The sequence below is a fragment of the Nomascus leucogenys genome, chromosome 18 (assembly GCF_006542625.1).
Source record: "Nomascus leucogenys isolate Asia chromosome 18, Asia_NLE_v1, whole genome shotgun sequence".
Taxonomy (NCBI): domain Eukaryota; kingdom Metazoa; phylum Chordata; class Mammalia; order Primates; family Hylobatidae; genus Nomascus; species Nomascus leucogenys.
The window spans coordinates 102,456,607-102,468,642 of NC_044398.1; the positions used below are offsets into that span (position 1 = coordinate 102,456,607).

The 12,036-nt window shown below is 59.9% G+C and overlaps 1 protein-coding gene across 1 annotated transcript in view; it reads right to left on the bottom strand.

The window, feature by feature from the left end:
- RAB40C (RAB40C, member RAS oncogene family) overlaps window positions 1-6,748 on the bottom strand; it is a 40,146-nt gene extending 33,398 nt beyond the window's left edge. The window contains exon 1 of the mRNA XM_030797989.1: window positions 6,386-6,748. Coding sequence (XP_030653849.1) covers window positions 6,386-6,527 — 142 coding nt within the window. The 5' untranslated portion in view covers window positions 6,528-6,748. The remainder of the gene's footprint in view (window positions 1-6,385) is intronic.
- Between the last annotated feature and the right edge of the window lie 5,288 nt (window positions 6,749-12,036).

A 12,036-nucleotide genomic window follows, 5' to 3' on the forward strand; every position in this document is an offset into this window, starting at 1 on the left:
GACTGCAGGTGGACACTATTAGAGCGAGCGCTGAGGACTGCAGGTGGACACTATTAGAGCGAGCGCTGAGGACTGCAGGTGGACACTATTAGAGCGAGCGCTGAGGACTGCAGGTGGACACTATTAGAGCGAGCGCTGAGGACTGCAGGTGGACACTATTAGAGCGAGCGCTGGGACTGAGGTGGACATATTAGAGCGAGCGCTGAGGACTGCAGGTGGACACTATTAGAGCGAGCGCTGAGGACTGCAGGGCAGGTGGACACTATTAGAGCGAGCGCTGAGGACTGCAGGTGGACACTATTAGAGCGAGCGCTGAGGACTGCAGGTGGACACTATTAGAGCGAGCGCTGAGGACTGCAGGTGGACACTATTAGAGCGAGCGCTGAGGACTGCAGGTGGACACTATTAGAGCGAGCGCTGAGGACTGCAGGTGGACACTATTAGAGCGAGCGCTGAGGACTGCAGGTGGACATATTAGAGCGCTGAGGACTGCAGGTGGACACTATTAGAGGGGCGGACTGCTAAACTATTGAGGAGCGAGGTGGACATATAGAGCGAGCGCTAAGGACTGCAGGTGGACACTATTAGAGCGAGCGCTGAGGACTGCAGGTGGACACTATTAGAGCGAGCGCTGAGGACTGCAGGTGGACACTATTAGAGCGAGCGCTGAGGACTGCAGGTGGACACTATTAGAGCGAGCGCTGAGGACTGCAGGTGGACACTATTAGAGCGAGCGCTGAGGACTGCAGGTGGACACTATTAGAGCGAGCGCTGAGGACTGCAGGTGGACACTATTAGAGCGAGCGCTGAGGACTGCAGGTGGACATTATTAGAGCGAGAGCTAAGGACTGCAGGTGGACATTATTAGAGCGAGCGCTGAGGACTGCAGGTGGACACTATTAGAGCGAGCGCTGAGGACTGCAGGTGGACACTATTAGAGCGAGTGCTGAGGACTGCAGGTGGACATTATTAGAGCGAGCGCTGAGGACTGCAGGTGGACATTATTAGAGCGAGCGCTGAGGACTGCAGGTGGACATTAACTCACCTGTCCAAAAGTTCTGGCGTCTGGCCTCTGTACAAACTTAACATTAAATATTCTACCTACTAACTTAAGTTTCCTGAAAAATAAGTAAGGCCATGCCAGTCCAACTTATAAAACAGCACAATTAGAGGCCGGGCGCAGTGGCTCACGCTTGTAATCCCAGCACTTTGGGAGGCCGAGGACGGTGGATCACAAGGTCAGCAGTTCAAGACCAGCCTGGCCAACACAGTGAAACCCCGTCTCTACTATAAATACAAAAATTAGCTGGGTGTGGTGGCAGGCGCCTGTAATCCCAGCTACTCGGGAGGCTGAGGCAGGAGAATCACTTGAACCCGGGAGGTGGAGCTTGCAGCGAGCCGAGACCATGCCACTGCACTCCAGCCTGGGCAACAGAGTCAGACTCCGTCTCAAAAAAAAAAAGAAAAGAAAAGAAAAGAAAAAAGAACAAAGTTATAATGACCCACAAAAGTCCTACCTCCTGACCACACGGGTTCTCAGATGCCAGCCAGGGTCACCCCGGGGCTGGGGTGGTCCTCTGAGCTTGGGTCTCAGGAGAACTCAGTGTGCACGGTGCTGCAGAAGCAGGTGTGTGGCAGCCATCCCCAGGCCCAGGTGGAGGTGAGGAGGAGGACGGGGGAACAGCCACAAAGCTGCTTCACAGGAGGCCTGCAGGTGGCTCCTCCTGGACCCCAAGCCCACCCCTACAGATGCCGCCTCCTGAGCCTCAGTCCCTCGTCTGCACAATGGGGGTGGCGCTGCCTTCTCACAGGTGGTGGGGGGTGCTACACGGGGGCAGCGGGAAGCGCCCACCAGTGCTGGCAGGCAGCACTCATCACACGCTGGCAGCATTAGCTGTTGCCATGGTGATCACCCCTGTTCCTCTCACAACACCCTCCTGCTGGAAAACTCGGCACCTCACAGAGGAAAGGCAAACCCCAAAACACTGCCCCAGAAAACGAGCAAAACCCCCGAGGCGGGTGGATCACTTGAAGTCAGGGGTTTGAGACCAGCCTGGCCAACATGGTGAAACCTGTGTCTACTAAAAATACAAAAATTAGCCAGGCGTGGTGGCAGGCGTCTGTAATCCCAGCTACTCGGGAGGCTGAGGCAGGAGAATCACTTGAACCCAGAAGGCAGAGGTTGTACTGAGCCGAGATCACGCCACTGCACTCCAGCCTGGGCAACAGAGTAAGACTCCGTCTCAAAAAAAAGGAGAAAAGGAGCAAAACATAACCAAGTGCAGGGGAGGAGAAGGGACTCAGGGCTGCAGTGGGCAGTGGTGCCCAACACCAACAGTAGGCACAGGGAAGCCACGCACGGCTGTCCGGTCACCTCAAGACACACAGCTAGAACCTCCCGCGAAAGCCTCAGCTAGCCCTGGGGATAAGCAGCTGACGACACACCCGTGGTTTTCACTCAGGACAATGAAACACGGAGGAGCCTCTGAAGATAGTGTCCCTTGGAATTGGCCACTTCGGAGCCACAAACTTCAAGCCAGATAAGAAGAAACATTTGTAACTGTTTGGAGAAAGCTCAGGGAGTTGTGAAGCCAAAGAAGCTGGGACACCCACACACGGTGCTCTCGCTCCCATAGGCACAGCAGGCAGCGTGTGGCCCCACAGACATCTCAGTGACCATCAGGCCCCAACATCCACAGCAAACCGCGATGTTAGCCTTGCTATGTCCACGACTGCCTCCCTCTGTTTCTCCCCACAACTTGCCAGGCTCAAAGGACCAGAGTGTCACTCAGCAGCTTCCACCAACACTGAACCCCAAAGGAGCAGAGAGAGAAATAAAGTCAAGGCAGGATTAACCCCCTCTGAAGTCTTCCAGGACCCGGGCACACAAACCCTGACAAACGTGGCTGGAGGCAAACTCGCTCCCAGGAAGGTTTGTAGGGGACAAGGTGCAGAGGGTGGAACTGCCTTAAACCAGGACCCTCAATGCCCCCTGCAGAGCAGTAGCGGGCCTGGCCGCAGCAGGACGCTTCCTGGGCTTGGGGGAAGGGTGTGCAGCCTGTGTGGGTGGTTCCTCGGGGCCAACACAGGCCCACCACCCTGGCCCACACCCTGGAGCCTGACTGCAGGTTCGCTCCTGAACTGAAGCTTTCTCCCCCCCGCCGCGTGCCCCACCCACACTCCTGGATGAAGTGTAATTCCTGCCGGGTAACTCGCCACTATCACCCAGGGGCACTCTACGCAAAGCGCTCTGTTCTGTCCTGAAGAGAGCATGAAGCACTCCCTAAGACCACTGCTGGGTGTCAAAGAAAGGAAAGCTCTTCCAGACCTAGAGATCCAGAAACCCAGCGCACATCCACATTAGGGGACACGGAAGAGCTCACAGGGGCTGCCACAGGTGCTGGGCGTGCAGTCACACGCCACTGCGTCAGGTGCCAGTACTAAGAAAAAGGTCATTTTGATGACTCATTTGTTTGTGAAGCTGGAGAGGGCAACGTACGCTCACACACCTGTCTGAGGAACATGCCAGACAAGACTTCCAGGCAGGTAAGTGATCCGGTGTGAGCTGCAGGAGCTGTGGGCCATGCTGGAGCAGCAAGCCCTGCACAGAAGGGGCCTCCCTGCCACGGGCATCCACTGCCCAGCAGGCAGCCCTGAAGAAACATGGAAGGTGGAAACACAGACGGCACCTCACAACAAAGGAGAGAAAGCAACGCAGGTTAACACGTACGTCCTTCCCACGAGGGCCAGAGACCTAAAGCTCCCGCTACAACTCTTTCAAAGGAGAATAAATTCTCAAGATGCTGAATCCTGAGAACCAGCTGCTCTTGAGCTTCTGAGACCCCCAGCAGCCCCCTCGGGAAACCCTCAGGTCCACCAACTTCACCCTGTTGAAGAGGGCTGGCCCCTGGGGTTGGCAAGCTGCCCCCTGACCACAAAGACCTGCTCCTTGTGCTGTGCACGTCTTAACCTTGAAGTCTTAGCCCAGAGGCGCTCCCTTCTCTGCTCGAGGCCACAGGACTCCTGCGGGCACCTGGCAGTGTGCCCTGGGCCCTGAGAGCATGTGGTGTCTTTCTAAGAGGGGACTCTCCTCTCTGCTTCTGGTCCAAGCCACTGTGAGCCTCCCAAGTCTCTGCAAGCAGGCAGGTCTCCACGTCTTACACAATACTGGCCCCACTTCAGTGAGCACGTCAGAGGAAGTGTGGCAATGCCCCACAGACCGACAAAGGGGACAGGGAGGAAGGAGGGTCCCGTCTCTCCAGCTCCTGGCTGTGTGGTGCAGTTGGAGTAGGCGAGCTGGCCAGCGTGGCTGAGCCGGCCCTCAGAAGCACACATTCATGTCCTGGGAAAACACCGACCCTGATGAAACCCAACCCTTCCCATGCTCTTCTGAACATGCACAAACACGCACGCCGCCAGCCTCCTGGGAGTGCGCAGCGCCCCTGGAGCCAAGCTTTAGAAGACAACGCCACCTTCACAATCAGCTTGGCCGCCCACCACCTGAGTCAGGAGTTACCAACTCTGGGGCAGTCACTGTCAAGTGCAGGTCCAGGTGGCTGCGGCGGGTGCAGGGGCCTAACGTGTGAGCCCCCAATGCCCAGGTGGGCCTTACACTTAACCCCACCTAGAAATGGACCCAGAGCTCTTCCTCCCTGGCCCGTTCCAACCCCTCCTCCAGGCTGAGGCCAAGAGCACAAGCTTCCAGAGCCCCTGGTGCTGCTGCCCACTGCTGACGCCGTGCCAGGAGGAAGCGCGCTCAGCGCCAGTCCAGGTAATCCCACACTCTGTCAACCCGAGTGAGAGAGTGGAGGATGCTGTGCCCACACTCTCAGCAGCCAAAGGCAGGCAATTCAGCAAACAGCAGACGCTCAGGGCAGTCAGACAGGACGGACAAGAGCCCAAGAAACAAAGCAAGGGGAGAGGGCAGGGACCAGGAGAGGTAAGTTCGCCAGCGTAGATGGCATTCCCTGAAGCACAGATGGACTCCGGGGAGCTGGATCCTGACTGCTCCCAGTTCATCCGGGGCCACATCCCATTCAGCTGGGTCCAGGCCCCCATGAGAGGGGATGAGGACCACACCGTCTCACTGACCCCGTTAACCACCTAAATTAAGAGGCATGCTCAGGCAGGCAAGCCCCAGTGATGCGACCTATCTTGTGTATTTTAGCCATGCAACTGGAAGTTAAAAACAAATGTTCAGGCCAGGTGCGGTGGCTCACGTCTGTAATCCCAGCACTTTGGGAGGCCGAGGCGGGCAGATCATGAGGTCAGGAGATCGAGACCATCCTGGCCAACATGCTGAAACCCCGTCTCTACTAAAATACACACAAAAAAATCAGCCGGGCGTGGTGGCATGCGCCTGTAGTTTCAGCTACTTGGGAGGCTGAGGCAGAGGAATCGCTTGAACCCAGGAGGCGGAGGTTGCAGTGAGCCGAGATTGTGCCGCTGCACTCCAGCCTGGCGACAGAGTGAGACTCCATCTCAAAAAAAAAAAAAAAAAAAAAAGAGAAAACAAAACAAAACAAAACAATTGTTCAGTAACTCATTATAGAGGTATTTTCTTCCAGCACAAAGCATTGACTCCCTCAGGGGAACAGCGTGCCTATAAGGACCTGTCATCTGTGCACGCTCGAGACAGGGTCCCAAGAGCAGCCCAGCAGCACCTGCCACCAGACCTGGGTCCACGACACCTTTTCCCAGATCTATGACACCTTCCCTCGGACCCCAGATGATCCTAGACCCATGACACCTTCCTCTGAGATCCCAGACCCATGACACCTTTCCCGAGATCTATGACACCTTCCCACGGACCCCAGATGATCCCAGACCCATGAAAGCTTCTCTCAGGACCATGACGCTTTCTACCGGGACCATGACATCTTTCCCCAGACCCTGGACCCATGACACCTTCCCTCGGACCTATGATGACACCTTCTCCCAGACCCCAGATCCTGCACCCATGACACCTTCCCTCAGGCCCACGACACCTTCCCCCGGGCCCCAGATGAGCCTAGACCCATGACACCTTCCCCAGGCCCATGACACCTTCTCCAGGACCCATGACACCTCCTGGGCTCCAGATCCCGGACCCATGACACCTTCCCCTGAGATCCCGGACCCGTGACACCGTCCCCCAAACCCCGGGTCCATGGCACCGGCCCCGCTGGGCGCGCCCCTCTGGTCCGTCCTCCTGCTCCCCGGCGTCACCTCGGGACTGGAGCGCGGGCATCCCGCAGCCACCGAGCTACCGGGTCTGGAAGCCAGGCAAAGGCGTTCCTGGGAACGTTCGGCGGCGCTTGGAAGGGCCGGGCCAAGGGCGAGCTCCGTGCCCAGCTCGCCGGGCTCGGGCCCCGCGTAGCAGCGCGCGCCGCGGGCCGGGCCTTACCGTTACTGTAGGCGTACGGGGACTCGGCCGCGCCGTCCTGCAGGCTCTCCAGGATCTCGCCCTTGCCCACGTCGCTGTCGCCCACCAGCAGGAACTTGAGCAGGTAGTCGTAGCTCTTCACCGGACTGCCCTGCGAGCCCATGGCCGCAACGCCTGCGCCCCGCGCCGGCCGCCTGCCGAGGCACCACCGGGAGAGGCCGCGGCGTGAGAGAGCCCGCGCCCCGCACCTGCGCCCGTTGCGTCCGCCCCAGGGCGACCGAGTGGGCGCGCCCGAAGCCCCGCGCCAGCCCCGCCCCGCCCGCCGCCCGGGCCCACCCCAGCCTCGCCGCCGCCCCGCCGCTTCCCGCACAGCCAGCGCCGCCGCGCCGCCCCACCCCCGACCGCGCCGCCGCCATTGGCCACCCTTCGCCCGCCCTCCCGAGCCCATTGGCCCACCCGCCCGTCCGTCACGACTGCCCCGCCCTCACCGCGTACCACACGGCGCCGCCAGGCCTCCGGTCGCAACGCCTCTTCACCGCCCCGCCCTGCCTTCCCGTCGTCACCATAGGTCTCCCGCCGCCCTCTTTCCCTCAGCCATTGGTCTGTCTGCACGTCTGTCATGACCGCCCCCCCCCCCCGCCTTTCCCACACGGCGTTGCGGAGACAGCGGACGCCTGCCTCATCGCTGTCGCCATTGGCCACTCGCCTCCTGCTTTCCCAGAACCATTGGTTCGATTATAAGTTCACCAAAATCATTCCCTTCGCTGCGGCTGCCTCCCAGAGAAATCCCAGAGCCGCCGGCCGCCCCGCCCCCGGCCCACAACGCCGTTGTACTCGCCCGCCCCCTCGCCGGCGCCATTGGGTCGCTTGCACGTCCATTACGGCTCTGCTAACCCCGCCCCTTTCCTACACGCTCGCCAATCAGGGGCTCCGAAGTCCACGTTGTTTATATCCGCCCCTTCAACGCGAGGACTGGCGGCAGGATGCAGGCGTGCCGGGGCCGAGGCGACGCGGTCGAGTCCGGGAAACGAAAGCCCCTCGCAGCCTGCGCCGCCTGCTTCCGCAGAGACCTCGGAGGGGGCGGCGGGGTAGTCCCGGGCGCGTCCTCTCCAAGGCGGTGCGGCCAATCGGCGCTCGATGAGGCGGAACTTCCTCTCGGGGCAGGGGCGGGACTTCCGCCCGGCGGCAGCGGGGCGGACCCTTCGGTCACTACTGAGTCTAAGAAGTCTCTGAGGTTCTGGGACCCCGCGGCGTCACCGAGCGTGAGCCTTCCGCCCGGGGACGCGGCCACCACAGCTCGGGAAGCGGGGAACGCGGCCGGCGCGAGCTCAAGACCCGGCCCGACGTGCTCACCGCGGTAGCGGCGCCTCCAGGACGGGGACCCAGAGCCCGGGCCGCACTCTTCCCGGGGGCGCCGCCGAGCCGTCGTCCCTGCCGGGCCCGGCAGCCGCAGGTGCGTGGTCGAGCGAGGCGGCTGCGTCCGCGGACCCCGGCGTGGGGTCGGGGGTTGAGTGGGCACGTGGTTCTTTCTGGGGTGACGAAAAGGTCCTACCGTCGTGGGGATGATCCTGCCGCTCTCGGTGAAGTTACTAAACGTCAGTGACTCACTCGGAACGCGTGAGCTTTGGTACGTGCTCTGCGTTCAGTAACGCTGTTACAGTCGTAAGCAAAAGCAGTAACGTCAGCGCCGACCCAGCGCAGCCCTCTCCAGACCGGGTGCGGGGCCCGTCACGTCTGCCCCGCCGGCGAGTAGCAGAGTCCGGTAAGAACCCTCCTCCCGAGGGGCCCCGACCCGGGCTGTGCCTCCGGGAGCAGGTGCTGTTTACACAGAGGGACGCCAGGACGGGCAGCCCCACACCCTCCAGTGACCTCCCGCCCCCCAGAGCTGAAGACATGGCCTTGACTAAGCCGCGACCACATCGACGCACCAGTTTTTTCTTTTTTGAAACAGGGCCTCCCTCTGTTGCGCAGGCTGCACTGCAGTAGCGCGGTCTCGGCTCACTGCAGCCTCTACCTCCCCGGCACAAGCGATCCTCCAGCCTCAGCCTCCCGAGTAGCTGGGACTACAGGTGCCACCATGCCCGGCTACCTTTTGTATTTTTTGTAGAGATGGCGTCTTGCCAAGTTCCTCAGGCATTAACTGACCCAGTATCAACCTGGCGGGTCAGGGAGAGCCTCTTCTGCTCAGAGGTCATTGTGCCCAGACTTGAGCCCTGGCTGTGAAGTCCCTGAGACCCCTCACTCCAGGGACGGGAAGCACCAAAGATGTGATGTTTCCTCCTCGGTTTCTGAGACTGCCTGGAAGGGGGGATAGTGGTGAGCAGCTGTCTCCCCCTTTCCTGAGAACGTAAATCAGAAACGCTTTCTGAAGCCAGGCACGGTGGCTCATGCCTGTAATCCCAGCACTTTGGGAGGCTGAGGTGGGTGGATCACCTGAGGTCAGGACCAGCCTGGCCAACATGGTGATAACCCCCTCTCCACTGAAAATACAAAAATGAGCCAGCCATGTTGGTACGTGCTTGTAATCCCAGCTACTTAGGAGGCTGAGGCAGAAGAATTGCTTAAACTCGGGAAACGGAGGTTGCAGTGAGCTGAGATTGTGCCACCGCACTCCAGCCTGGGCTACAGAGCAAGACTCTGTCTCAGAAAAAAAAAAAAAAAAAAAGTGGCTCAAAAATAAACTATTAATTAAAAATGTTCTTATGGTCTTCCCAAAAATAAACTTTTTTAAAAAAGAAAAACAAAGTAAAACGCTCTCCAGACCCAGCCGTGGGCCACTGCTGCCTAGTTCCCACCTCCTGGGACAAGAAAGGGCCATCCCCTGGCTGATGAAGTCAGGTTTTTCCCACTGGACCTGCCCACCACAGCCTGTGGACACAGCCCTGTAGGTGGGGACCTGTGGTTTGGGTTCAGGAACCTTTCCGTAGGGTGAGATCCTTGGAAAGCTGATGTGCCCTCTGACCTCCCAGCCTCCGAGCAGAAGAGTGTCACAGGGAACCCAGATGGGTCTAGGGCAGCAGGCCCAGTGAAGGGAGGGATGGACAGAGGGGTGCCATCCTCTGGCATCCAGGCCTTGTGGACCGAGGGGCTGTGCCTCCCATGCAGCTGCGTGCACTTACGCAGGGTGTCCTGGGGTCCACTGTGGCCAAGCCAGGCCTGGGCCCCAGGGGCAGGACACCATCCCTGCAGCTGAGGGATCTCAGGCCAGGGGCAGGGCAGCCAAAGACAGTGGAATGTGAGAAGAGACCTCCACCCAGAAGTTCGGGGTGAGCCACCACCTAGGCATCCACTTGTCAAGCAGTCAAGGTAATTCTGGGCCCACAGAGGCCTGAGCAGTGTCTGGTGGAGACCCTGACAGCCCCCTCCTGCCATGCCCCACACTCACTGGCCGTGGCAGACGGGCCAGAACACTAAACAGAGCCTCTGTCCAAGTGAGGGGCTTGGGGGACAAAGGGAGCAGTTTGGGGTGTCCGCCCTGCCCCCGGGTGCCCAGCGGCCTCCGGGATGTCCTCAAAGTCCTGCTAAGGGGGTGGACGATTGCCCAGTGGGGCAGACAAGCCTTGGCCCCTGAAGCCCTGTGCCCAGGGAGCACCTACAAGTTTCAGCTACTCAGGGACCCCCCCCCAGTCCTGGCCTGCTGCCAAGGGGAGGACAGAGCCAATCACCTTGGTGGACACAGCGTGCAGTGGATGAGGGCAGTGAGGGACAGAGCGTCAACGTGGTCCCGTTTCTGTGGACAAATTAATGACAAGGGAATGTGGCTTTGCAGCGGAGAACCCCGCGGACAAGACTTTGACCAAGTAGTCACGTTGGCATCACTGGGAAGAACAGGTGGGCTCTGTGTGCCACCCTGGGTGGTGCCCTCTGCTGCTGCCACAAGCCTGAGCAGTGTCTCATCATGAGGGTCATCAGCAGACCCAGCCGGGGATACTCCTGAGTAACGGGCTCCATCCCTAAGCCACCAGAGGCTTTGGAGACTGGCCCGTGACACGAGGGACACACTGGAATGGGGTCAGTGGCTTTGGACTGCATCCGTGCAAAAGCCCCCGGGTTTGAGCACCGCACTGGCTGCCTTGTTCTGAGGAAATGCACGCTGAAAATTCGAGAGCCAGAATGGGCAGCTGACTCAAATGGTGCAGAAAAACATAAAGAATGTGCTGGCTGGGCCCCGTGGCTCACACTTGTAATCCCACCACTTTGAGAGGCCGACGCAGGCACATGGCTTGAGCCCAAGAGTTCGAGACCAGCCTGAATAACATGGTGAAACCCCGTCTCTATTAAAAATACAAAAATGAGCCAGGTGTGGTGGTGGGCACCTGTAATCCCAGATAGTCCGGAGGCTGAGGTGGGAGAATCACCTGAGACCAGGAAGGTTAAGGCTGCACTGCAGCCTGGACAATAGAGACCCTCTCTCAAAAAAAAAAAAAAAAAAAAAAAAAAAAAGACAAAATGTGAAAACATACACATGGCATGTGGTCGTGGGGGGATGTAGGTGAAGGGTGCTGGAAGCACTCTGTGTTATTCTCACAGCATTTTTGTAAGTCTGAATCTGTGAAGTACTGGTGAGACCCTTCTCTCTGGGCAGCCCTAGCTCTGAAAGGGAAGGTGTCTGCTTCTCAGGGTGCCCTGAGGGCCCATAAATGGTCCTGGGCAGGCCCTGGAAAAGCTCCAGCCCATTGCCCTGTCTGGGTCGGCGAGGCAGTGGGGACCAGAGCCCTGGTGGAGGGATGAGGGGCACCCCATCGGTATAGGCCGTCTCCAGGCAGGGGCTCTGCAGCAAGGACAGACGGAGCCTGGAGGTGCAGGCGGCACCTCTCGGTGGCTGCGAATGGCTGGGGTGACGGTGTTCCCTTGGCCAGCTCTGGCGCCAAACCTGGCTGGCCCTCGGGATAGGCAGTCAGCCCAGTGCCTAGCAGAGGGGGTGACCGCTGCCAGGCACGACCCATGACACGGCCATCACAGAGCAGTGGGCTGAGCTGTGTCAAGACCCTCACCTGGTGGAAGCCCCAGGAGGCGTGGCGGCCCAGTGGGCAGCTGGGGGGGATGGGAGGTACAGGCTGGGGATGATGGTGGACCCAGTGGGCAGCTGGGGGGAGCAGGAGATACAGGCTGGGGATGATGGTGGACCCAGTGGGCAGCTGGGGGGAGCAGGAGATACAGGCTGGGGATGTTGGTGGGCTCAGTAGGCAGCTGGAGGGGGAGTTGGGGGTACAGGTGGAAAGGGTGGGGGACAGGGGACACAGGTGGGAGGGGTGGCAGGCCAGGTGGGCAGCTGGTAGGAGCAGTGTAGGCCGGGTAGGCAGCTGGAGGGGGAGTGGGGGGGGGGTACAGATGGTAAGGGTGGTGGGCCAGGTGGGCAGCTTGGGGGAGGCAGGAGACACAGGTAGGGGGTTGGTGGGCCCCGAGTGCCTCTGAGTCCAACCTCTGGTTGCCTGGAAGTCCAGGTTGGATGGAGGCCTGTATACTTCGGGCTGGGAACGGGCTATGGGGCCCACCAGCTGGGCCACCAGCACTGCAGGCGACAGAGACCGTTCTTAGCAACTGTGGCAGTCGCAGGCTCTACTGGGCCAGGACCCATGAGGGCCCCACCCCGCATGGAGTCCACAGATTCAGAGCAGGAGCTGCTCGCCCCGCCCCTGGAGGCCTACACCCCCGTGCCATCTATGTCGAGG